The sequence below is a fragment of the Propithecus coquereli genome, unplaced genomic scaffold, assembly GCF_000956105.1.
Source record: "Propithecus coquereli isolate 6110/MARCELLA unplaced genomic scaffold, Pcoq_1.0 Scaffold173, whole genome shotgun sequence".
In the NCBI taxonomy this organism is placed as follows: domain Eukaryota; kingdom Metazoa; phylum Chordata; class Mammalia; order Primates; family Indriidae; genus Propithecus; species Propithecus coquereli.
This window is the reverse complement of record NW_012141969.1, coordinates 2,687,545-2,710,925: the sequence shown is the minus strand read 5'-3', so window position 1 is coordinate 2,710,925 and position 23,381 is coordinate 2,687,545. Positions and strand designations below refer to the sequence as shown.

Sequence of the window (23,381 nt, the reverse complement as noted above, 5' to 3'; positions counted from 1 at the left end):
GTTCACAAAAGGGGGCAAGGACGGGGGCAGCAACTTCTCAGAACCCTTGAGAAATATCCAAGCAGCTCCATATATGAGACGCGGAGAGTGCAGCCAAGTGTTGATGCAAAGAACAGCAATGAGATCCACCCTGGGCAGGGGCTCAGTGAGTGTGCAGTGCGATTTATTCTTGCCTGCCTATCCCTGGTGCCCCGCAAGGTGCCTAACTGTAGTGACTACTCAAAAATTGAATTCAATACATGCCTGTGGTAGAATGAAGGGAATTCGGGAGTGACTACACTGAGCTCTAATCCCAGCTGTGCTTCTAACTCCCTGTGTGACCCCAGACAGAGCCCTTCACCTTGCTGAGCCTCAGAGGCTCCTCCCAAAAATGCACGAGAGTTACCATCTCAGCTGTCCTCCCAGTTTGAGGTTGCACACTTCCATGAATTAGGCAGGCCACACAGGGAAGCCTGGGTGTGGACAAGAGAAACCCCTACAGGAATCTAGACAGAGCCTGAGACACCCACCCAGAAGCTTAGGAGGCTGCCCAGCAAATGTCACTACACAGACCCACTGAGGGTCCTTCCCAGGAGCCAGGTTCCCTGCTAGGCCATGAGGATACAAAAATGAACAAGATCCCACAAACTGCTCACGTGGCTCAGGGCATGGGAACCATGAAAAAGCAATGGTGAAACAATATGATCCTACCCCTTGGGGAGTTCAGTTAAAATCTAAATGGAAACAGAATTTCAATGTTGGGGCCTGAAAGGAATTAGAGCCTTGGTCTGACAAATGCTGAATCAGTAGCAACATGTCTGTCAGAGTTCCTATAAGGAATGGCCACTCTGAGGGCAGAGTTTAAACAAGGTAGAGGACGTGGCCACACTACCACTTCCTCACTACCCCACCATGGGCCTACCAAACCTTGGCTCAATTCTCACCCTGTGGCCCTCATTTAACCAGTGTTTTTGAAAAATCTTGGATTTCTGGGATTGGCAGAGTTATTCAGCTCAGCCACCCACACACTAAGTGGCAGGCCAGGGTCATCCATTAGAGGATCCTGGGGTGTAATCGGCATCGAAGAGATGCTCATTAAGCACAACTGGATGTACATTGCAAACAGCCAGTGACGGCAGAGGAAACAAGTTGCTGGTACATGGGACCCATCACACCACAGGCCACTCCCTCTAAGAGCAGGGCAGAACGATGCAATGATATTTCAAGGCCAAGACAAGAAGTCTGTCCCTAAATTCTATGTTTGGATCTGTCTGACTATTACTCATTAAAAAAAAAAGTTTCAGAACCAATATACTCAATTTACAACCCCAAACCTCTGGGATAATCCAAGCCATTATGTCCAAACCCATTTATCTTCTCCCTGGAGAACAATACATAAAGAGGCATCCAGTATGAGCTAAGGATTACGGGTGAGTGAATCATTCAGCTCGGGAATGAGCGCTCCAGAGGTTTCTGAGGTCAGAATGCGCCATGCACCCGTAAGATCCAGGTGCAACCAATTATCACTGGAAAACGTGGGAGCTCAGCAGTGCTACGAACGACTTCTCTCTTGCGCAAGCTTTTTCTTTACATCTTTTTCTGAAAATCCTGCCCCTAGAACTCCTTGGAGTTTCTAAGTCTCTTAGAATAGTTTCCTAGGGTGCTTTGATATTCGAGAACCTCAGCAATTAATTATGCCTTGTCCGAATGGACAAATTTTCTCTGACATTTTGCTGTCTTGCATTCCTTTCTCTTTGGGAACTATCATCTTGGAAATTCTGGTTAAATCCTACAGGGATGTTTGAAATAGAATGTTTGATTCCCTGTCACAATTAATCCACAAATATTGACTAAAGATCCTCCCCCAGGCCACAGATATTGTGCTATGTGGGTGTATAAGTTGCCAGCCCAGGCCTGAAGACCATTACAATTTATGATCACATCTGTTTTGTTTGGTGCTGCTTTTCAAATGAGGAGAACTGGAAACTGTACACCTAACTGGACAGGCCACCTGCTCACTGGTTCAATCAAAGTTTATCTACTCTGGTAATTTCATCCTAGTTTGCATGTTGATTTTTGTGCCAATTGAGTGCACATTTTCTCCTAGAATCCATGAAGATGATCTAGTGAGTAGTGGTTTTCAGTTGGGAAAGGGCTTTCTCCCCAGAAAAAGGACACCCACAGATTTTTATCTCCAATATCAAAACAGTTTTAGAGAAGCCCACAGGGTCCCTACTTCACCTGCCTTGGTCCTTTAGCACTGACGCCTCAGCATCAGCACATCTCAGCATCATTCTTCAATATCCAGGCCCAACATGGCTCTTCTCTGTGCTCCCAGGGCCTGTCTACCCATTTGTATTATAACATTTACCACCTGAAATAACTCTGCATCTATTTCTCCATAAGACAGAAAGCTACCAGAGAGAAGAAATTACATACCTTCTTCATCCTCGTCTCCCAAGCACATACATACTTCGTCATTCAGTGTCCATTTTAAAAAGTAAGTCTCTGGGTAGAGCCCAGCCTTCGTTAGAGAAAGCAGAAACTAATTCTATTTCAGAACTGAATTCAAACTTCCCAGAAAAAGATTGAGCCTTAAAAGACCATCCCTCAAATAACAAATGGCCCATAAAAGTTAGTAGTTAAAAAAATCACACAGTCAAGAAGTGAGGGGCTGGCTTGAGAAACTCCCTACGACTGGAATTCAAGAGAGATTATTATTCACATTGCTATTTTGGAAGTGAATCTTTACCCTGGGTATTAACCATAACTTGACTGCTACAAGTTTCATACTCTGCTATAGCCTGGCAAAAGTAAACCTTCTGTTTAAATTATCTCTTCACTTTCAATTACCAATTTCAGATTGTGTTCTCTGGAAGAGGAATTGATGTAGCACACATATTTGCATTTACTAAGGAAACCATTCAACCGCTTTGGAAGGGCCCAGAGCAAAGTGGCCAACAAAAATAATAAATGCAAACTCCAGCTTGTGGCTGCAGTTAGTCTCTCATCTTACAGCCCCCAACAGAGAAGGCGATCGCTTAAACAGAGGATATTCATGGATTTAAAAGCAACCTCTGTAGCCAGCAAGCCATAGTTTCTATATATGTAGATTCATGGTGGCACAAGGCCCTGTTTACCTCTGCACATGTTTCTCTAAGCTCCTTTCCTGTCCAATGGCCCATCACTGGAGTTACAGGGAACTGTTAACTCAACAAGCACAAATATCCACTTGGCACAAAGTGCTCTGCTAGGCTCCGCAGGAAATGCGAATAAGGGTAAGACATAGCACAGACCCTGCCTTCAAGGGCTCGGAATCTAGGAGGAGAAGTAAAAGAAGTGCATAAATTATTATAATGTATGGCATATGTGATAAACACCACAAGAGAGACATGAAGTGAGTTAGACATGGGTGTTTAAAGGAAAGAAGACGGCTTCCCATTTGAGGAATCAAGGGAAGGTTTCATCAAAGTGGGGGAATTGCTGGACGATGGGCAGAATTCAGATAGACAAGTGGCTAGGGGGAGGCATTCCAGGTGCAGGAAGCAGCATCCTCCAAGAAGGAAAATGCGACTCAAGTTCAGTAAGGACAGGTAGTCTATTTTGGCCCAATTTTAGGAACCTAGGGGATCAGGACTGGAAAAACAGGCTGGAATCAAACTGTATAGCCCCCTGAAAGCAGCTGAGAACTGTCTACTTAACTTGAGAGAGAACAGGGAGCTGTTGTCCTAAGTTTGTGAGTAGGGAAGTAATGTGATAAAAATGGCACTGAAATAAATGTACTTGACCATTATCTGGCCTGAGAAAGTAAAATGAGTTAGAATGAGGGAGACCAAAAGTGAGAATGTTATAGTCATAATCTAAACAAGAAGGGCCATACTTTGATTATGGTGCAAGGACTGATGATGTGGGAAAGTTTGAAGATGGTGCTTTAAGCATGGTTTCTGGTGTCTCATTCAGCTCACAAATCTGTGAAATGAGAGGTAGTAACAACAGTACGCTGTACTAAAAGTGTAATCAATGAAGAAAATGCCAGATTAAAATGTTTTGGTCTTCCCATCAGATCTCCTTTTTATTGTAGAGTAATTTTGTTAGCTGATTACATGTTTAAATCCACATAGAAATTTCTAGTCTGTTTCTGGTGAGACCTTAATTGTATATCCTGATCCAGGTGCTCAGTTCCTAATACTTACCTCCAAATGTGGCATTCCAGAAGACTGCTTTGACTGATGTAGTCTAGTTTGGCTTTTAGCAAACCTCACTTGGTTTCCCTGACTAGTGAAACCACACTACTTTACCAGTTTTCTCCAGACGTAAGAAGATTTATGAAGACTTTCTTAGAGGCCATGGCACTCATTCTCCATCTTCAGCCTTGTCTGAGAAAGGAGGTGGAGTAAGCCTCCAAAATATTACATGCAAATAAGGTTTCAAGAGTTCTTTTAAGAACAGAATCAACATTCTCATCTCTTATAACCATGCAAACATAATCAAACACAGACAACTTTGCTACGAACTTTCCATATGTTTCATGTGGGGTTTTATAGGCACTGCATCTTTGCTAGGCTGCAAAGAATAAATCAGAGGGCCAGAAAAGCCGCATCAAATTCAAAGATGGAAGAACTCCAGAGACCTTCTAGGAGTGGGAATGGGAATGATTTATTCTCCATCTGACAGATTTGCTATTAAAGCTCAGATGGTTACATAATAGGGGAGCTGATGGGGCCCTAGATCCCTATTTCCCTCTTTCAGAAGTTCCAGATTCAATGCCCCTTCACCTTCTCTCTTACTGGAAACATGATGTTCACTTGCTAAGAGAGTGCCTCTGAAATGATTTTTAAAATTTGTCACCCGACACTTAGGGTGAACTCAGCTGATGTGATTGCCTCTTCTGTACCCATGTGCCTAGAAAGTTTCCCCTCCCCAGCCTTCTAAAACCTTTGGCTTGGACTGAAATCCCCTCCTCCTGATTAGACAGCCCCCAGTAGAGCACATTTTCTGAGAGACCCCATTGAGATGTGCTTCTCCAGCTGTTCCAATCGGCTTCAGCTCATTTGAGGTCTGAGCAGAGCCAGAGGGCAGGTCAGGAATCATTGGAGGTGCACAGTGGCTCACAGCTGGGGGCAGCCTGCAGGCTGGCAGAGGGAGCCAGGAAAGCCAGGGACAGGTCCCAAAAGATGAGAGTAGTGAGTGTCCACAATGGCAAACTCATGATATTGTGGGTGGCTGGGCCCTGGCAGCAAGCTATACTATCTGAGGGTAGGAGCTGAGACAAAAGAGAGGGGAGGGCAGGGGAGAAGAGGGGAGGGAGACAAGAAGGAAAAGGAGAAAAGGCTCCTGCTGAGAAAGGCTCAACTAGAAGTTGGGGTTCTGTGGTAACTCACAGGTGCCTCCCAATTCAGTAGAAAGGCTGCCTCTAGCATCTCACCTTCTTCCATTGCTCTCCCAGAGTTACTCCTTGTCGGCTTAGTTACTTCCTCTTCCCCTCTAGGTTCATTTTAACCTGACTCCTGCTAAAGGGGATGTGTGTGGTGGGCATTAACACGCTGTGGGAAAGGCAGTTGCTTGGCACTAAGGATAACGTCTCCTTTCCACTTTGCCCTTAATCAGTTCCTACAAAACAGCTTAAAACTTACAAGAGTCAGCTCAAAGGACAAATGTTCCTGTTTGTTAAATTTCCACAGTTGTTTTATTCATTCATTCATTTGGGGATGTGCAGAGCATTTCCAGCAGCCATCCCTACATTTCCCAAGCATGCTATCTGAGAATCCCCTATCCTTCTACCGGAACTCTGTAGGTTCATTTCTCAGAGCCCAGATTTAAATTATCCACAGTGTTGAATGCAAAACCAAATATTTGCACGCCCTATAGTACATGCCACCCTCTTTCCCATTAACACTAAATTAAAATGCGTCCATGGATTTCCACTCCATTCTGCAGCAACAGGGATGCGTGGCATGCTGTCCTGCTCCCCTGAAGCTCTTCACTAGTCTAAGACTCCAGGGTGAGGAAGTTAGGTGGAACTTTTTAAAGGGCATCTCCAAAGATTTTGCCCACACCATGAGAGCCCCAAGAAACACCAATGTCCCCTTAGAGCTGCGGTCACCAACCCCCCTGCAGCAGACCAGTACTGGTCTGTGGCCTATTAGGAACCAGGCCGCACAGTAGGAAGTAAGCAGTGGGTGAGCTAGTGAAATTTCATCTGTATTTACAGCCGCTCCCCACCGCTCACATCCCCGCCTGAGCTCCGCCTCCTGTCAGACCAGCAGTGACATTAGATTCTCATAGGAGCATGAACCCTACTGAAAACTGTGCATGCGCGGGATCTAGGGTGCACATTCCTTATGAGAATCTAATGCCTGATAATCTGAGGTGGTGATGCTGGCGCTGAGGAGCGGCTGCAAATACAGACTATCATTAGTAGAGAGGTTTGACTGCACAGTAAATGTAATGAGCTTGAATCATCCCAAAACCATCCCCCCGCCCCCAGTCTGTGGAAAAATTGTCTTCCATGGAACCCTTCCCTGGTGCCAAAAAGGTTGGGGACCGCTGCCTTAGAGGCTAGAGACCACACCCTCCAGCAACAAGAAGCCTCACCCTCGGCCCAGCAGAGACAGCGCGCGTATCCCTCTTTCCCTGGGGCTAATCAAGTGCATGCCACATGTCACCACTCTCCAGCTGGCAAGTTTTCCTCAGAGGCACAAACTTTCTCGGAATCCCCAGCAGGGGGGGTTAGGGGATGGGGGGGAGGCCCGCCCGCGCTGTCCACTAGAGTCGCTCTACCGTGGCTCCTGCCCTGCGGCCCTAGGGGGCGGCCTGGGACCTCGAGCGCGAGGTGGTAAGGACTTCCTTCAGGACAAGCTGCCAGCCTCCCAGGCCCTGGCAGTAAGCAACTGTGTGAGAGGCAAAATTCCGGGTGTGAGAAAGTAGCAAAGTAGCATGCGGCCAAACTTTCTCTTCTAGCCACTTAAGCCAACGAGAGTGTGATTGGAACTCTGGAACCCCGGACTCAGAGGGTGCTCGGGTTCCCACCGCCGTGAGGGCGCCCCGCGCCTGGAGCTGGGACAATCCATTCTCCCCTCCGCGTGCCCAGACGCGAGCCCCGCTCCGCGTCACCCCTCCCTGGGGCTGCGAAAGACAAGTTTTGCGCAAACAAAGCGCGCCCCCCGCCCCACCCTCCGTTCCCAGCGAAGCGTCCCAGCGGCGGCTCCGGGGGTGTCCGGTGCCTAGCCGGGGAGGCAGCCCCGCCTCCGGCTCGTACCTGGGAAGCCGCGGCTCAGCGGGACACGCAGCAGCAGCAGCAGCAGCAGCACTGGCGGCAGCAGCAGCGCGGGCCGGAGTGCGGGGCTCCCCATGGCGAGCCGGCGCCTCGCTCAGCTGGGCAGCGCAGCGCGCTTGCAGGGGGCGGGAGAAGACCAAGGAGACCGCGGGGCTGCGCTGTGAGCGGGCAAAGGCTGGGCTGGAAAACTCCTCCTCTCGCTTCTTTCCCTCCCTCCTTCCCGCCTGGGGCCTGCCCTCCTTCCTCCGCCTCCCTGGAACACTGTGCGTTTCGGGGCTCAGACCCACCCACCCCCTCCTTTTGTGCCATCGCTTCTTCTGGAAACCAAGCTGTCGCCCCAGGGCCAGAGCGTGCGGTGGACGTGCCCCAGCAAACCGAAATATAGAGTATCTCTCTCTGCTCGATTTGAGAGTCCTCTCGCCCCAATACACACACTGGTGGCTCAACCATCTCGTAGATTCCCCGGCATCTAGAACGATGCCATCTGCTCAGAAAGAGAAGGGGCAACCGAGGGAATCCAGAGTGGCCCGCTTGGGCCGGATATTATGTCCACGATCGCTGGTTCGACCCTCACAACCACGCCCCAAGTTCGCTATTTTTATGCCCACTTTGTCCAAGAAGAAACTGATGCTTAAAAACTTGCCCAGGTTCACTCGGTTACTGGCAGAGTGGGAACTGGAACTTAAATGTTTGGTTCTGCCGGCGCCAAAGTCCGTACTACAGTTCTTTGTTTGTTTGTTTCTCTTTTGCAAAGAAATAAATCAAGGGCTGGACCAGGTGCGTGTTTGCTGTGCTGCGGTTTAGGATGGGGCTTCAGGTTCTCCTTCCAGGATCAGGGGATGGAAGGGCACAGGCACAGAAAGCTCCCCGTCTCACTCACAGGCTCGGGGGCCCAGCCGTAGATTCCTGTAGCGAGATACCGCCATTTCCTGTGTTGTTCTCAACCACCCCAAAGACACCAAGACCAGCCTGGAGCCTCCACCCAGTGGCCTGGCATCACTGGATCCTGGCATCAGAATAGGGTTTCTAAGCTGCCTGCAGGCTGGATCTGGTTTCTTTGAGGCATTTGAGAAAGCCTTTCATGGTTTTGGGTTTTTGGTTTTGTTTTGTTTTTAGTCAACCAGTAAGGCAGTACCTGGTCCCTTGCTGCCCCAGGGAGATCTTAGCTAAGGCAAATTCCAACTGGGGCTGCTGCATTAGTTGATGCAGTTTGGGCATTGCACAAAGGTGCCTGGAGGAAGGGGCAAGTGGGAACAAAAATCCAGCCACTTCTGGGTTCACAGAGCCCTGTGTCTTGGCAAGGGCCACATCCACTGCAGAAGGGCAACTTTCTCTTTGCCACAGTGGCCTGGTCTGTTAGTGAGGCTGAGAGCCCTGGGAGTGCTCACCCAGGTTTTTGAATGTGTTTATCCAGAAGGGGTGCTGTTTCCCAATTTTTACAAAATCCCCAAACTTGAACTTCCTTTTGTCTTATCCTCTCCAGTGCTTGGGAGAACTTCGCTTCATCTCCCGTGGATTTCTCCACTGCTGCTACCTCCTCAGGAAGCCAACAACCCTTGAATAACCCACCAGTCGCAAGAAAGTGGAGGAGGTCACCATCAGATCAGACTCTCCAGGGAGTAGTTCTCAATCCTGTATGTACGCAGGTCACCCAAGGAGCTTCACCCCAGATCAGTAAAATCAGAAAATCAGAATCTTTAGGAATGTGACCTAGAGTTTGACCAGATGCATATTTTTGGTTTGGTCCCCTCTTCCCTCCCACTCAGTGGTACAAGTTTTAGAATAGGATAAATCTAGACCAGAATTTCTCAACCTGGCACTATTCACATTTGGGGCCGGAGAACTCTTTTTTGAGGAGGAGGACTGCCCTGTGCATTGAGGGATGTTTAGCAGCATCCTGGTCTCTACACAAGAGATACCAGTGGCAACCCCCCACTCCCCAGTTGTAACAACCAAAAAATGTCTCCAGACGTTGCCAGATATCCCCAGCTGAGAACCACTTTTCTAGGCCCATGAGCATGGACTATTGTGCACCCCAAATTCCAGGTCCAGGTTGGAATGTCTAGCAGCCTTCCTTTCCTATGTCACCTCTGAAGCAAGGTCTCCTCACAAAGACCAGCAGCACACGTTCTATTACTGAGCCGAGAAGGAACTTCTGGCTCTCTCCAATCACCGGAGTCTGGCTGAATTACAAGAAACTACACTTGCTGTTAAGAGTTGCTCTCTGGGCCAGGAGCGGTGGCTCGCGCCTGTAATCCTAGCACTCTGGGAGGCCGAGGCGGGTGGATTGTTTGAGCTCAGGAGTTCGAAACCAGCCTGAGCAAGAACGAGGACTCCCCTCTCCCGTCTCTACTAAAAATAGAAAGAAATTAATCAGACAATTAAAAATATATAGAAAAAATAAGCCGGGCATGGTGGCGCATGCCTGTAGTCCCAGCTACTCGGGAGGCTGAGGCAGGAGGATCGCTTGAGCCCAGGAGTTTGAGGTTGCTGTGAGCTAGGCTGACGCCACGGCACTCACTCTAGCCAAAAAAAAAAAAAAAAGAAGAGTTGCTCTCTGACTTTTGTACGTCCTCACTGCAAAGAAATGATAAATGCATGAGGTTATGGCCATGCTAAATACCCTGACTTGATCATTATAAAGTATACATGCATTGAAACATCAAATTATACTCCATAAATATGTACAATCAAAAAGTGTAGATTAAAAACTAAAAATAAAAAACAGCCAACCAAAAAATAAAAGACATGTGAAGAAAAATTTCAAATATATGTTTATAGAGCAAAATAGCATTTGGTTTTTTCGTTGTGTAAGGATATCTTGAAGTAGTGAGCCAAGCTCAGCTGCTGCTTGTAAACCAAAATAACCCTTTCATTTTTACCTAACAAAGCAGAGAAAGAGGAGAGAACAAGGTTACAAGGCGGTATTCTTACCTAGTGGGAATACTAAAAGGAATGCCATTGTTGTCAAAATGTGTAAGGTATATAAATCACATGGGTTAGAATAACAGGGCATACAATTAAGTAAAATATTGGGAAAGCATGATTTTTCCTTGACAAGGTTGAATTGTTCAATATAAACCCTGGAAAGGACTAATATGTACAAGAAAACAAAAAGAGTTCCTCCTCTCATGCTCGCTTTACTATCCTAGAGCAAATTCCAATGGAACTATCTTTATTATTATTATTCCAGGCCTCTCCCTGCTAGAGGGGATGAAGGCAGAGGGAAAGTGGGGGGAAGAGGTTATCAATTCTTCCCACAATGTCTTAGTAGACAATAGGATAGTTAATTAGATTAATAATCTGTCAAATAACTTATGGGTTAATATTAATAAGTCGATGGAAATGAAGAGAAGTCACTCGGGGAGTGCTACAGAACTATGATCCCATTCCTGTCCTGCTTGATGTTATTATTAATGAACTAGAAAAACACATTTTTTCTGCATGGAATGTGAAAACAGGAGGGCAAGAAATAGGTTCCAAACATTTCTCTAGGCAGGAATGCTGTATTGACTTGAAATATTAAAAGACAGCAAGGATAAATATAATGCCCTGTGTTAGATCTCAGAAACCAACCACATGTGAAGAGTCTTAAGAATCCCTAGAAAATCAAGTAGTCTCCCCACTCCATCAGGCTCATCTGTACAAAGAGGTGCATACGAGGTGCTTATTGCACATAGTAGCAAAATGTTGGTGACATTTTTGTAAATATAATTCATTAATAGGGGAATCATTTTATTAATCATATTTATCTACGTAATAGAATACTATGTGCCCATTAAAAACAGTGAGCAAGATACATATATACATATAGGAAATGTACTCCAAGATATTCTGTCTAATGAAATAACAAGCAGCAAAAGAATACATATATTTTGCTACCATTTGTGGTATGGTGAAGGCATGATACCATACCAACGTATGGGGAAGGTAGAGTAGGAGGAATAATTTTTTTTATTATTATGCAATCCTTTGTACAGTTTATATGTTTAAAGCATGTGATCATTCTTATTGAAATTAAACAAATACATCATTGAAATTTTTTTTTTTTTAGAATGAGCAAATAACCTTATTTCATTTGGGGGAGTGGGCAGACATTCAGTCTCAGAATTATAGAATTGCTCCTTGGTGCCAGTGGCCTTGGTTACCTTGAGCATGTTGAAGTGCACCATCTTGCTCAGGGGCCAGCACTCGTCCACTGTGACAATGTCACCTGTCTGAACGTCCTGATGCAGGGGACAGGTACACGAACATGTTCTTGTGGTGCTTCTCCAAGTGACTGCACTTGTGCATGTAGTAGAGATAGTTCTGACAGATGACAATGATCCTCTGCGTCTTCATCTTGGTCACCATCCAGACAGGATCTGCCCTTGGATGGAGAAGTTTCCAGTAAAGGGGCATTACTTGTCAAGGATTGCATAGGTGCCCTCAATGGCCTTTTTGGGCATCTTGAATCCCAGAACGTTGTTCTTGTAGTATTGAGGTAGATTCTCCTTGCCAGTTTCTCCCAGCAAGACCCTCTTCTTGTTTTGAAAGATGGTCACTGCTTTTGGTAGCCATGCTCAGTCTGAATGTCCACCTGAAAAAAGGCTGAAAATATTAAAAAAAAAATCACACAGATACAGAGTAGGGGAAAGGTGATTTCATAGTAGTACCTGCAACAGTGCAGCACAGCTGCCTATAAGCTAAGAAAGACTCTGAGGAATCTTAGGGGCACACAGACAGTGTCCTGTCCTCTGAAGCATTTCTGAGTGCTGGTGAAAGTACCAGAAGTGAGAAGGGAACACAGACATCCAAGTCTGGCAGGAGGAGGAAGGTGTCTTTCCACTCTGTGCAGTGTTGAGGAGATTGGAGTCAACAACACAGTCTTGTCCCCCTGAGTCAGAGCAGAATAAGCCACAGTAGAGAAGGAAGGAAAAGGATTCCCAAGATTCACTCCCACTTTCTTCCTTGACCTTGTTGACTCAGAGACAACATTGGAGGAAAACCTGGCAGCCACCAATCTACTGCAGGAGAGGTATTATCTGAGAAAGTCAGAGTCAAGGCCCTTGCCTCTCTATGTCCCTTCCATCTTCCCACGCCTCTCCCTCCTTCTCCCACCCTATCAAATCAGTTCTTCTTTTTCCACATCCTTTCACAGTAAAAGGATGGAAGTTTATGGTGAAATTTGATGGCTCCCTGTACCTTGGGAAATGGATTTCCAGTAGAGTAAAAGTCAAGGAGACACTCAGGAGTGATGCATTCTAGGGTGGTGCTTCTCAAAACTCTCTGTGGTAAAGAACTATTTTTTTTTTTAAGTTTCCAATCCATCATGGATCCATGCTTTTGTAAAATCAATAAACATGACTCACTAGAAAAATAAAATGGAAAACAAGTTAAAGACATGCAAAGTGAAAGCCCAAGGTTATATTATTAGATTCTGAAGATGTAAAATTATTTTATCAAATTGTTATACCAGTTTCCAAAGTCTTACTCTCCATTTCTGTACTTATCCCATGTGAACTGGTATCAAACAGTTCAGAGAATGGCACCAGTCCAGGGGCCACATTGAGTAGCATAGTTATAGTGGATTTAGCTTTTCACATAATGCACCTATACAAACTATAGACTATTATGAGACTTTCTGAGAACTCAAAAACAGAAGGACAAGGTGATTTGACCTGAGTCTATTGGAATCATGCAAAATAAATGCCAGATGAGTTGGGCTGGTACCTGTGCTCACAGATAGCTATTAAATATCTAGCTCTGAGGGGGTTAAAGGGAGAATGCTGAGGGTCAAGATCAAAGAAGCTAAAGACAGTCTAAGAATAGTATCTGTATATAATCCCCTGGCTTATAGAATTTTTTTTTTCTTTCTAGGATAAATATTCAGAAAGAAACAACACAAGCTCTACAGTTTGAAAAAATTCTGCAGCAAAAAGAAAAGGGAATGTTTTTACTCCGGAGATTTAAAGTAAAACTGAGCTCTATTATGAAACTAAACTACAAAAAAGGAAAGGCAATTTCAGAAAATATCTATATGGTGTTTTCAGTACAAGATTCAAGAAAAATGCTTTTATAAAGTAGGAATAGGAGGTTATAAGGGGAATTGAGAAATATAAGAATGCAGAAATAAACTGAATTAAAGACATTCAGTTTCAGCTGCACATACTTCGAAGCCATCGTTTCTGCCCTCACAACAAGAAAAATCTGGGCATGCTGAAAAAAAAAATCAATGACTTTTCTCGGACCCAAGAGAGAACTGAGTTTTCGGGGCAAAAATTGCCACTCATTGCCATCTGGAAAGACAGGCAAGTTTAGAGACTCACAGCTGAGATCCACTTACCTGGAGCAAAAAACATGCTGGAGCCATAAGCTTAAATGGCAATTTGGAAAAATTGCTGGAGGCTAAACGTGGACAGGAGGCTAAATATGACAGTGAGAGACTCCTGGAAGCTGAAGTCATAGCGGGGATCCCCACTGTGAGTTTCAACTCCAAGAACTCTACCAGGTTTTCATGATGAAGGTCCAAGAAAGACCCTTCCTACTCTGATAGCAGGAGGGGAATATTTCATCGTTTGAAATATGCTCAGAGACCTCTCCATAAAAAGGGACTCCTCTACAAGGGGAATGACTTTACAGGAGCCTTATCCTACCTGGGATAAGGGCATTTCCCTGACTTCAGCCCCCTTAGCCTTCCTGTCTCACCCAAAGGGGAAAAGAAAAAAAGCTAATAAGCATTTGTGAAGGTCACAGCCCAAAGACACAAGCTCACTGAAAGGCTGAGATTTAATCATAAGATTATAGAACATTTTTCCTCCTCGCACCCTACAGCCACACCAACAGGGCTCCAGCATAATGACAGTTGAAAGAGCAGCATCATGCAGACACTCTCTGAGGAGGAGTGTTAGAGAAGCTCAAAGTCAAGAAGAGAGACGAAAACAAAGACATTAGAGGAATATGAAGCCTCTGGCACCAATGGCTACAGCAAACATTAAGCATAGCCCAAGTCCTAGCCAGTCAGGTCCTTGCAGTTGTGGGACTAAAGTCCTGTTTTCCTGCTGGCTATTGGTCAGGGACTACAGTCAGCAAATAGATACCATTCCCAGGGCCTTGCCCCGTGAACCCCTCCATCACAGCAACAGAGAACCTCTCTTGCATCAAATAAATCTCTCTTACACTTTGAATCTCTTTTTCTTCTACCACCAGGCAAAGAAGACTTCGCTTTTGAAGGACTCATGTGATTAAGTTAAGGCCACCCAGAAATTTCTCTATCTTAAGGCCAACTGATTAGTAACCTTAATTACATCCGAAAATTCTCTCTTGCCATGTAACATAACATAATAGTGGGAGTAGCCTCAGGAAGCAATGTTCAGGAAAGCCATTTCAGAATTATGCCAACCACAGAGAGTTCAGTAAAGTATATAACCAGAAAATGAATGATGATTTATAGCTGTCTTGTGTTTCCCAAACAAATAGATAAAAAAGTCTAAGCTGTAAATGTATGATACAAACACACATATACATATATCCTAAAAATTGTAACCAAGAGACATAGAGAAAGACTTAAATAAATGGAGAGAAACATTGTCTTCATGAATGAAGAGAGTGAGTGTCATAAAGAGTTTAATCCTTCTAGGTGTAGACATTGATTTGTCCTCCCAAAACAACAGCATTTGGGAAATTGCTCATATGGTTTTGGAGGGGGCCTGTCAACCGCAGATACACCAAACTCTCCTTGTAGGTGTGGTTACATGAATTAGGCGAGGTCAATAGTAGAACTTTACTCCCAAGACACTGTTATTAGAGGGGTTGGCACAGGTCCCAGGCAGGCCAATTAGAGGCTTGTTCAGGGAATTTAAAAACAGAAGATGATTGAAAGAATCCATTTTTATTTCCTCCATGGTTAGGCATTGTAAGAATGTGACCTAAGAAATGCCAGTTTTAAGTGGGGCTAAGAATAAAAGAAGTTTATTGTCTAGGCTGCTGTACAAGCTGCTCTGCCATTTGGGCCATATGACCCAGGAGATCCAGCCATGCTTGAAGTGTCAGTGGCAGACAGAAATGCACTTTGAAGTCTTTGGCAAGCCCCTGCAGGTGAAGCAAAACCAGGTCCTTAGAATTTTAGAGCAAAGCCCTGCCATCTTCTATGAATAACTACTCCCCTTTTCAGAAACATCTTTCGGCTTACTACTGGGCCTTAGTGGAGACCAAACACTTAACCATGAACCAACAACTCACCATGTATCCTGAGCTGCCCATCATAAACTAGATGTTGTCCAACTGGCCAGGCTATAAAGTTGGGAGTGCATAGTAGCACTCCGTCATCAAGTGGAAGAGGTGTATATGTGATCAGGCTCAAGCAGGCCTTGAAGGCACGAGTAAGTGGCCCAAATGTCCATGGCCCCTACTTCTACTTTACTTTTGCTCTTCCAGCCCACACCAGTGGCCTGATGGGGAGTTCCCTATGATTAGTTGACTGAGGAAGAAGAACCTCAGGCCTGGTGTACAGGTGGTTCTGCATGACCTGAAGGCACCACCCAAAAGTAGGCAGCAGCAGAGATGAGGGCAAATCCTTAACAGTGGGCAGAACTTTGAGTCATCTACCTGGTTACTTGAATGGACACTTACATTGGATATGGTCTTGCCTTCTCTGCCCACAATACTTCTGTCAAAACTACCATCTGAGGACTTAACTTATCCACTATCATGGTACTCCACAGAGAATTGCTTACAAACAAAGAATTTCACAGCAAATAAAATGTGGCAATGGGCCCATGCTCATGAAATTTACTGGTCTTACCATGTTCCCCATCATCCTGAAGTAGCTGGCTTAACAGAAGCAGAGTGGCCTTTTGAAGACATAATTATGGCACCAGTTAAGTGGCAACACTTTGCAGGGCTGGGGAAATGTTCTTCAGAAAGCTGTGTGTACTCTGACTCAGAGTTCAACATATGGTGCTGTTTCTCCAATAGTCAGGATTCATAAGCCCAGGAATCAAGGGGTGGAAATGGTGGTGGCACTACTCACTATTACCTCTATTGATCCATTAGCAAACTGTTGCTTCCCATTCCTATGATGTAGGCTCTGCTGGTCTAGAGGTCATAATTCTAAGGGAGGAATGCTTCCAACAGGGGATCTAACAATCATTGCCCTGAAGTGGAAGTTGAGACTGCTGTCTGGCCACTCTGGGTACCTTATGCTATTGAATGAGCAGGCAGGAACGGGTGTTGCTATCTGGCTAGGATGTTTAATCCTATCAGAGAGAAATTCTTTTGCTACTCCCACACAATAGGAGTAACAAGAAGCGTATCTGGAATGTAGGAAATCCTCAAGGATGCCTCTTAATACTTGTATGTCCTAGATTAAAGTCAATAGAAAACTATACCAATTCAATGTAAGCAGGACTGCTAATATCCCAGAGCCTTCAAGAATAAAATCTTGTGTCACTCCACCAAGCAAAGGACAATGATCAGCTGAGGTGCTTTCTGAGGGCAAAAAGATTAGCAATGGAGAGAATATGGGAAGAAGGTGGTTATCCATATCAGCTATGACCATGTGACCATTGCAGAAACGACAACTATAATAGTTGTATTTCTTCCTTATTTTTATATAGATATGTTTGTATATATATTAACCAGATATTTTTTGTTTTCTTCACCTTCACACACCCTTATCATCTAACATAAGGGTGTTAATGATAGTGTACTTTATATGTCAGTATTTAAGTTATAAGATATCAAAGGAAGTACATGAAGCAGCTTGGAAAAGAATGAACACCACTCAAGGATGAAAAATGAACTCTGTGTTCTCTCCTGGGGAAAGAGTTAGCATTTTTTCAGTTGTATGAGGGATAGTCATATCATGCTAGGCAGAAGTATGACTTTGGTATTGTCTTTATTCAGAGATTAAATATACTTTCAGGAGATGTGTATGGATGCCAAGTTGACTAGGGTGAATTTTAATAGTTTTGTAATACATCAACTTGTCTGGGCTGAGCTACATTTCCCAGAATCCACTCTTGTTTGTTTCCAGTTAGGGTCGGCCACAGGGGAGATTCTTGGGAGATTTTAAGGCTGAGAGGGAAGCAGTGGCCATTTCTCAGCTCACACATGTTGTTGCTGATCTGCTGACTCACCTCGTTGGTGTGAAGCAACAGCTGAGCCTGCAACTGCTCTACCCTCCCCTTGATTGCCTTTCAGTTTCTCTGACTCTTAGGCCAGGTGTGTGTGTTTAGCTCTATGTGTCCCACTTCTGCTATACACCTTCATCAAAGGTCAGAGGCATCACCAAGGTCAAAGGCAACAAGAACTAACATGAGTTCCAGTTCTAGCTCATGCTCGTTGGTTCCAGCCTGTTCTTGATCTCCCCCACTTTACATCTGTTTTTCCTTCTCTACTGTCTGCCCCACTGACTTCAAGCTCCAGCATCAGACTCAGAGACAACAGCCATACAGAGACTGCTTATCCAGCTCTCACAGTCGCATAAAGGCAATTCCCTGTAACGAATCCATATTGGCCTTATGCAATATATATCCCCTACTGATTCTGCTTCTCCTGGTTATCTTGGACTGATACAGGTGAAGAACCAGTATGGGGAGAAATGAGTTTAGTTTTGAATGTGCTAAGATTGCAATGCATGTGGAACAACAATGTGAAGATGTCTGGAGGCAAGATAATTTGAAATCCAGCCAGAGAGATGAAGAAAGGGTATAGATTTGAAATGCTTGCATGGAGGTAAAATCTAAAGTCACTGCAGTGGATACGATTCTTGAGGAAATTGGAGAAAAGGGAAGAAAGGGGAAAAAAGGATATACAATTTAAACAGAGGAGAGTGAAAGAAGCCATAGCAAACATCAGCTTCTGAGTCTTGATAGGGGACATCAGAGTCCCAAGGAGGAAGGACTTTTATTTTTTGCCAGATAGGACCTGAGGGAATATATACAAGGGAACATGACCCAGGACTAGTGGCAGACAGAAAAGTGGGACAAAATGAGGAAACATCAGTTACAATCTGGCTAAATCTTTTCCCTGTGATGATTGAGTCCCATAACTTCAAAGCCCTCACCTTGGGTTGTAATGTGATTTGTGGCACTCCTCTCCCTGCCTAACAGAGGAGCGGAGAAGCAGGAGACTAGGAGCTTTTGAGGCAGGAATGCTTTAATGTGGTAATGAGGAGACAATCAGTTTGTATCCCCCAAGGCCATGCTTTGAAAAGGAGTAAAACTGGTGTGGGATTGAGACTTTTTTTTTTTTTTTGAGTAAAGACTATCCTCAGTGATATGCTTCCATCCAACTATTTTGATATCAATTCCCCACACAAGACCCAGTCCTAGGCCCAGTAGGGTCTGGTCAGGGTTTTGCAGGGGGTAGTTCTGGCCCTTTCATCCTTCATTACCAACAAAATTCTTGGGCTGCCAACTTTGAAGATGGTGCAACTGCCCCCTTGCAGAAGACTGTATCCATTGAACTATTAATATTTCTCTCCACTCACTTCTTAATCCTTATTGAATCTGTTGATGCTTTGGCACATCTTGGGGCCTCAGTCTTTTAGAACACTGATTCATCCAGAAAGCATCTGCTGGAGGTAACAGCCTTGTCACATGTTTCAAGTCAAAGAAGGATATGTTGGAGGAGAGGGAAAGCTTTCATTTACTCTCTTGTAATCAACCCAAAGGTCAGCATCACTGCCAGGACTTAGACTGGAAAATTAGTCCTGGAGGCTTCCAGCTGCAAGAACAGCTAGCATACAACCCCTGTTGTACTTTGTCCTTCCCACTGCCTCTGTGTGTGCACTCACTATAGGTTTTCTCTCCCTGTGGTTGTACCTATACCATTTCTCCTTCTTTTCCTAAAGAACTCTCCTGGATGCTGAGAGTTTCTGGCTCACTGTGAGGTCTTCAGGGAGGCCAAAACACACACAGAAATCCTGCTGTTTGGCTAGAGCTCTGAGGGCTGGAGCCAAATACAAGAAATAGGCCAAGTTTAGAAACAATGAGTTAATAGTCTTTTCTGGGTTGCATCATGCTGTTAGTGATAACTAATGAAATGCTTCACTTAGTCAAATACTGTTGGACTTTTTGTTCCAAATGATTTCCAAGGATCAGCCTTTCTCTGACCTTGATATATAGCCAAAGAAAAGTTGATGCATGGAAAGATTACAAGACTTGCACACAGATCCACAAAAGGTGAATGAATCCAAGCCAAATAAAGATTCTGAGCTATCAGCATTGGGGTTCTACAGTAATATTTTTCACTGAGCTGTTTGAAGCTTTCCTTTGTTGCTCTGGTTCTCTCTCTCTCTCTCTCTCTCTCTCTCTCTCTCTGTCTCCTGGAATGGGTCCAATTTCTGTTTGTCTGGAATATGTAAGATATAAGCACTTTCCCCATTTGACTCATGTTTACTTATCTTAAGAAGAAAACACGCAGTGATGTGTCTCTTTAGTGTATGATCTGGTACTATAGAATCTAATGTTTGGTATATCTTATTCTCAAATGGGTGCTATTGTATCTTGGTCATATTATACAGTTTTCCTCCAACTATCTCCCTTTCAAAAAAGTTGCCTAATCTCTCTGCCTCCAACATCCTACTCCAAACTGGTGTCTGCCCATGTTGATCCTCTAAAATAACTTCTGCTGCCATGACCTGCATGTTATTGGCACCAATCGACATGTTGTAGTCTTCATCTTTATATTATCTCTCAGAAGCATTCAGCAGTAATAACCATTTATTACTTCTACTAACACTAACAACCTTTAGATTCCAGGATACCATATTATCCTACCTCCAACCTCTCTGGATGCTTCTCAGTCTCTTTGGCCACCCATCAATCTCTGGGCAATCATTGGAAGTTGGATTCCATGAAAATCTCTATACTCTTTCTAGGTGATCTCATCCATACTGATAGCTTTAATTACCAGCTAAACACTGAGAACTCATAGATTTGCATCTTTGGGTTCTCCTCTCTGTTCCTAACCCTACTATTATATATATTTTCTTCTGATTGTTCAAATGCACCTCCAACTCCACATATAATGAATAAATTTAGGACCTCTACTCTGCAAACCTAGTTGTCTTCTGTGTCTCTGTGGCTTACACCACTATTCATCCTTGACTCCTTTCTTCCACCACACCCCACCCCATCCAACCCATCTGTAAATCCTGTTGATTTTCCTCTTTACAGTGCTTGAATCCATCCATGTCTCTCCATCTCCATTGCTACCCACTTAGCCAACACTAGCTCCTATCAGTTCTCAACTGGACTCCCAACAACAGCCTCCTGAGTAGTCTCCTGCATCCATTCCTGTCCCTCCTGCAACCCCAGTATACCCTCCACTTGCTGAAGTCAGAGAAATTTGTCACTCACCAGCTTAAAGCTCTGATGAATTACTGGTACTTATAGACTAAAAAACAAGATTCTGAAGATATCCAACAAGGCCCTGTTGATCTAGACCCTGTCTAACTTTACAGCTTCAACTTTCTCTACCATTCCCCTCATTCTCTGTACTGTGATCACACTCACCTTCTTTCAGTCTGTGCTCTGTTCCTTTCTGTCTCAGGGTTTTCACACATATTCTTCCATCTGTTTGTATTTCCTACCCCTTATTCTAGGTAATATCTCCTTATTTTCAGATCTTATCTCAAATCACACTTCTTCAGAAAAAAGCTCTCCCTGACTCCCTAGTAGATAAGTTTGTCTGCCTGTCTTATGTGTTCTGTATTTTCCAAGATGGTTGTAACACTATCTCCCATCCATTATGCTCCTCTTATAATGTGACATTGACACTCTTCCTATAGAGAGGGCTCTATATCCTCTCCTCTTGAATCAAGATGGCTCTGTGACTATGTCAGAAGTGACACTGCATGACTTCCAAAGTTAGGTCATAAGAGGTGATGCAGCTTTTGCCTGGTCTTTTTTTTTAAGTTGCTCACACTTGGAAGCCAGTAATTGCACTGTGAAGAAGCTACATGGAGGGGTCACTGAGGTCCCAGTCAACAGCTAGCATCGACCACCAGACACAAGACTGAGGAAGGCTTTAAGACTACTCCACCCCCAGTCACTGTGCAACTGCAGCTTCATAAGAGACCCTAAGTGAGAACTGCCCACCTAAGCCAGGTTAACCCTTAGACCAGTGAGAGATAGTAATAAATGAAATTATTTCTCACAGTTCTGAAGGCTGGGAAGTCTAAGATCAAGACTCCAGCAGATTCACTGTCTGGTGAGGGCTCACTTCCTGGATCATAGATGGCAACTTATTGTTAGTTTCTGACATGGTGGAAGAAGCAAGAGGTCTCTCTCAGGGTCTCTTTTATAAGGCCACTAATTCCACCATGATAGCTCTACTCTCATGACCTAAATTACCTCCCAAAGGCCTCATCTCTTAATAATGCCATCACCTTGGGATTTAAGATTTCAGCATATGAATTTGGGGAGAACACAAACATTCAGACTATAGCAACAGGGAGTGTGGAATCCTTGAATGCCAGTGGTCTCTGGTAAATTCTTGAAGCATTCCATGTATAAACAATTGGAGTGAAGAAACCCTGTGGTGTAACTCTTGGTATTCCCAAAGTGCCTCTGCGCATGACCAACAAATATTTGATGAATGAATGTTGAACCTTGGGCTTCCTAACCTCCAGAACTGTTAAAAATAAACTTCTGTTGCTTACAAACTACCCAGGTTATGGTATTTTGTTAATAACAGCGACATGGACTAAGATACCTGTGTTTAATTTTTTGTGAGAAATTACTGAGGCACTTATTTGAATCTTAAAGTTTTTGATACTTAGCTGCTGAGTGAACTGTGCTGCTTTGACTCTCCAGCATCTACATCCCAATGGAAATTTGTTTTCTATCTGTTCTTAAAGTGATTGAACCTCTGTGTCTTTGTGGCAATTAACTTGTAGTATGGTCACATCCAGGAATCACTTGACTCTGCTGAAATGTGATTAAGGAAAAGTCCAAGAACACATATAGAAATATCTACATTTAATGTCTCAGTGGTTTTGAAGGCCTTTGTGAATGCCAAGCATCTGCTGGGTGACGCTGGGTGTGATATTGTCAATGAGAAGTCAAAGTGAGCTAGAGGGGTCAGGAAAGGCATTATGGAGGAGGTGAGATTTATGGCAGATTTTGGAGAATAAAAGCAGAAGGCTATATTATATCTAGAAGAGTTTTTCCTACATTTTCCTGTAGAATTTTTATGGTTTCATGCCTTGGATCTAAGTCTTTTATCCATCTTGAATTAAATTTTGTGAGTGGTGAGAGATAGGGGCCTGTTTCATTCTTCTGCATGTGGCTATCCAATTTTGCCATCACCATTTATTGAATAGGGCTTCTTTTCCCCAGTGTGTGTTGTTGTCTACTTTGTCAAAGATCAGTTGGTTGTATGTGGATGGTTTTACGTCTGGGTTCTCTGTTCTGTGCCATTGGTCTGTGTCTCTATTAAATTGGAACTAAATGATGAGCACACACATGCACAGAGGGAAGTAAAACTCAGTGGAAAACAACCAGGGAAGAGGGGGGAGGAAAGGAGGGGAATAAACTAACCCAATGGGTACTATGAACACTATTTGGGTGATGGGTACACCTATAGCCAGCACTCAAGCATTACAAAAACGATCCATGTAAGCTAAAACATTTGTACCCCCTTAATATTTTGAAATTAAAAAAAAAAGCAGAGGAGCAATGTGAGCAGAAACATGGAAATAGGCATGTGCAATGCAATGAGATGGAGCAGAACACTTATGCAGGGGAACAATGGAGAGAGGCAGCTGGAAAGGAAAATTGAAGCCAAGTTACCTGGGTCTTTGAAGAGCAGGCTGAAATCTACTTGATCTTGTGGCCTAGAACCTATGAATGAGTGATTCTCCAGTAGCATGCAATGTGGCCTCCTGGGTTGTCAAAAACACATGCTTCTGAAGAGCCTAATTTGCACCATCCTACCTGGGGTACTTTTCTCCTTCTTTCCTGCTTTTTCAGGATCACTTCTACAGTGAAACAGTGAACAAAAATCACTTGCAACTGATGAGCATGTGTTGTTTCTCTGGGTGGGTTGGAGCAAGAAGAAAATAAAACAAAAAAATTGAAATTATCTATAGTATGATCTGTGGATATCGATTTTTTTAAGTGATATGACTAAAGCA

General features: G+C 44.1%; 1 protein-coding gene and 1 pseudogene across 4 annotated transcripts in view; both read right to left on the bottom strand.

Moving 5' to 3' along the window:
* Positions 1–7,460, bottom strand: part of SRPX (sushi-repeat containing protein, X-linked) — an 84,421-nt gene extending 76,961 nt beyond the window's left edge. For all 4 annotated transcript variants that reach the window (XM_012642099.1, XM_012642102.1, XM_012642101.1 and 1 more), the window contains exon 1: positions 7,238–7,460. In XM_012642099.1, the coding sequence (XP_012497553.1) occupies positions 7,238–7,331 (94 nt within the window). In that variant the 5' untranslated portion in view covers positions 7,332–7,460. The remainder of the gene's footprint in view (positions 1–7,237) is intronic.
* A 1,857-nt stretch (positions 7,461–9,317) lies between these two features.
* Positions 9,318–23,381, bottom strand: part of LOC105808430 — a 46,506-nt pseudogene continuing 32,442 nt past the window's right edge.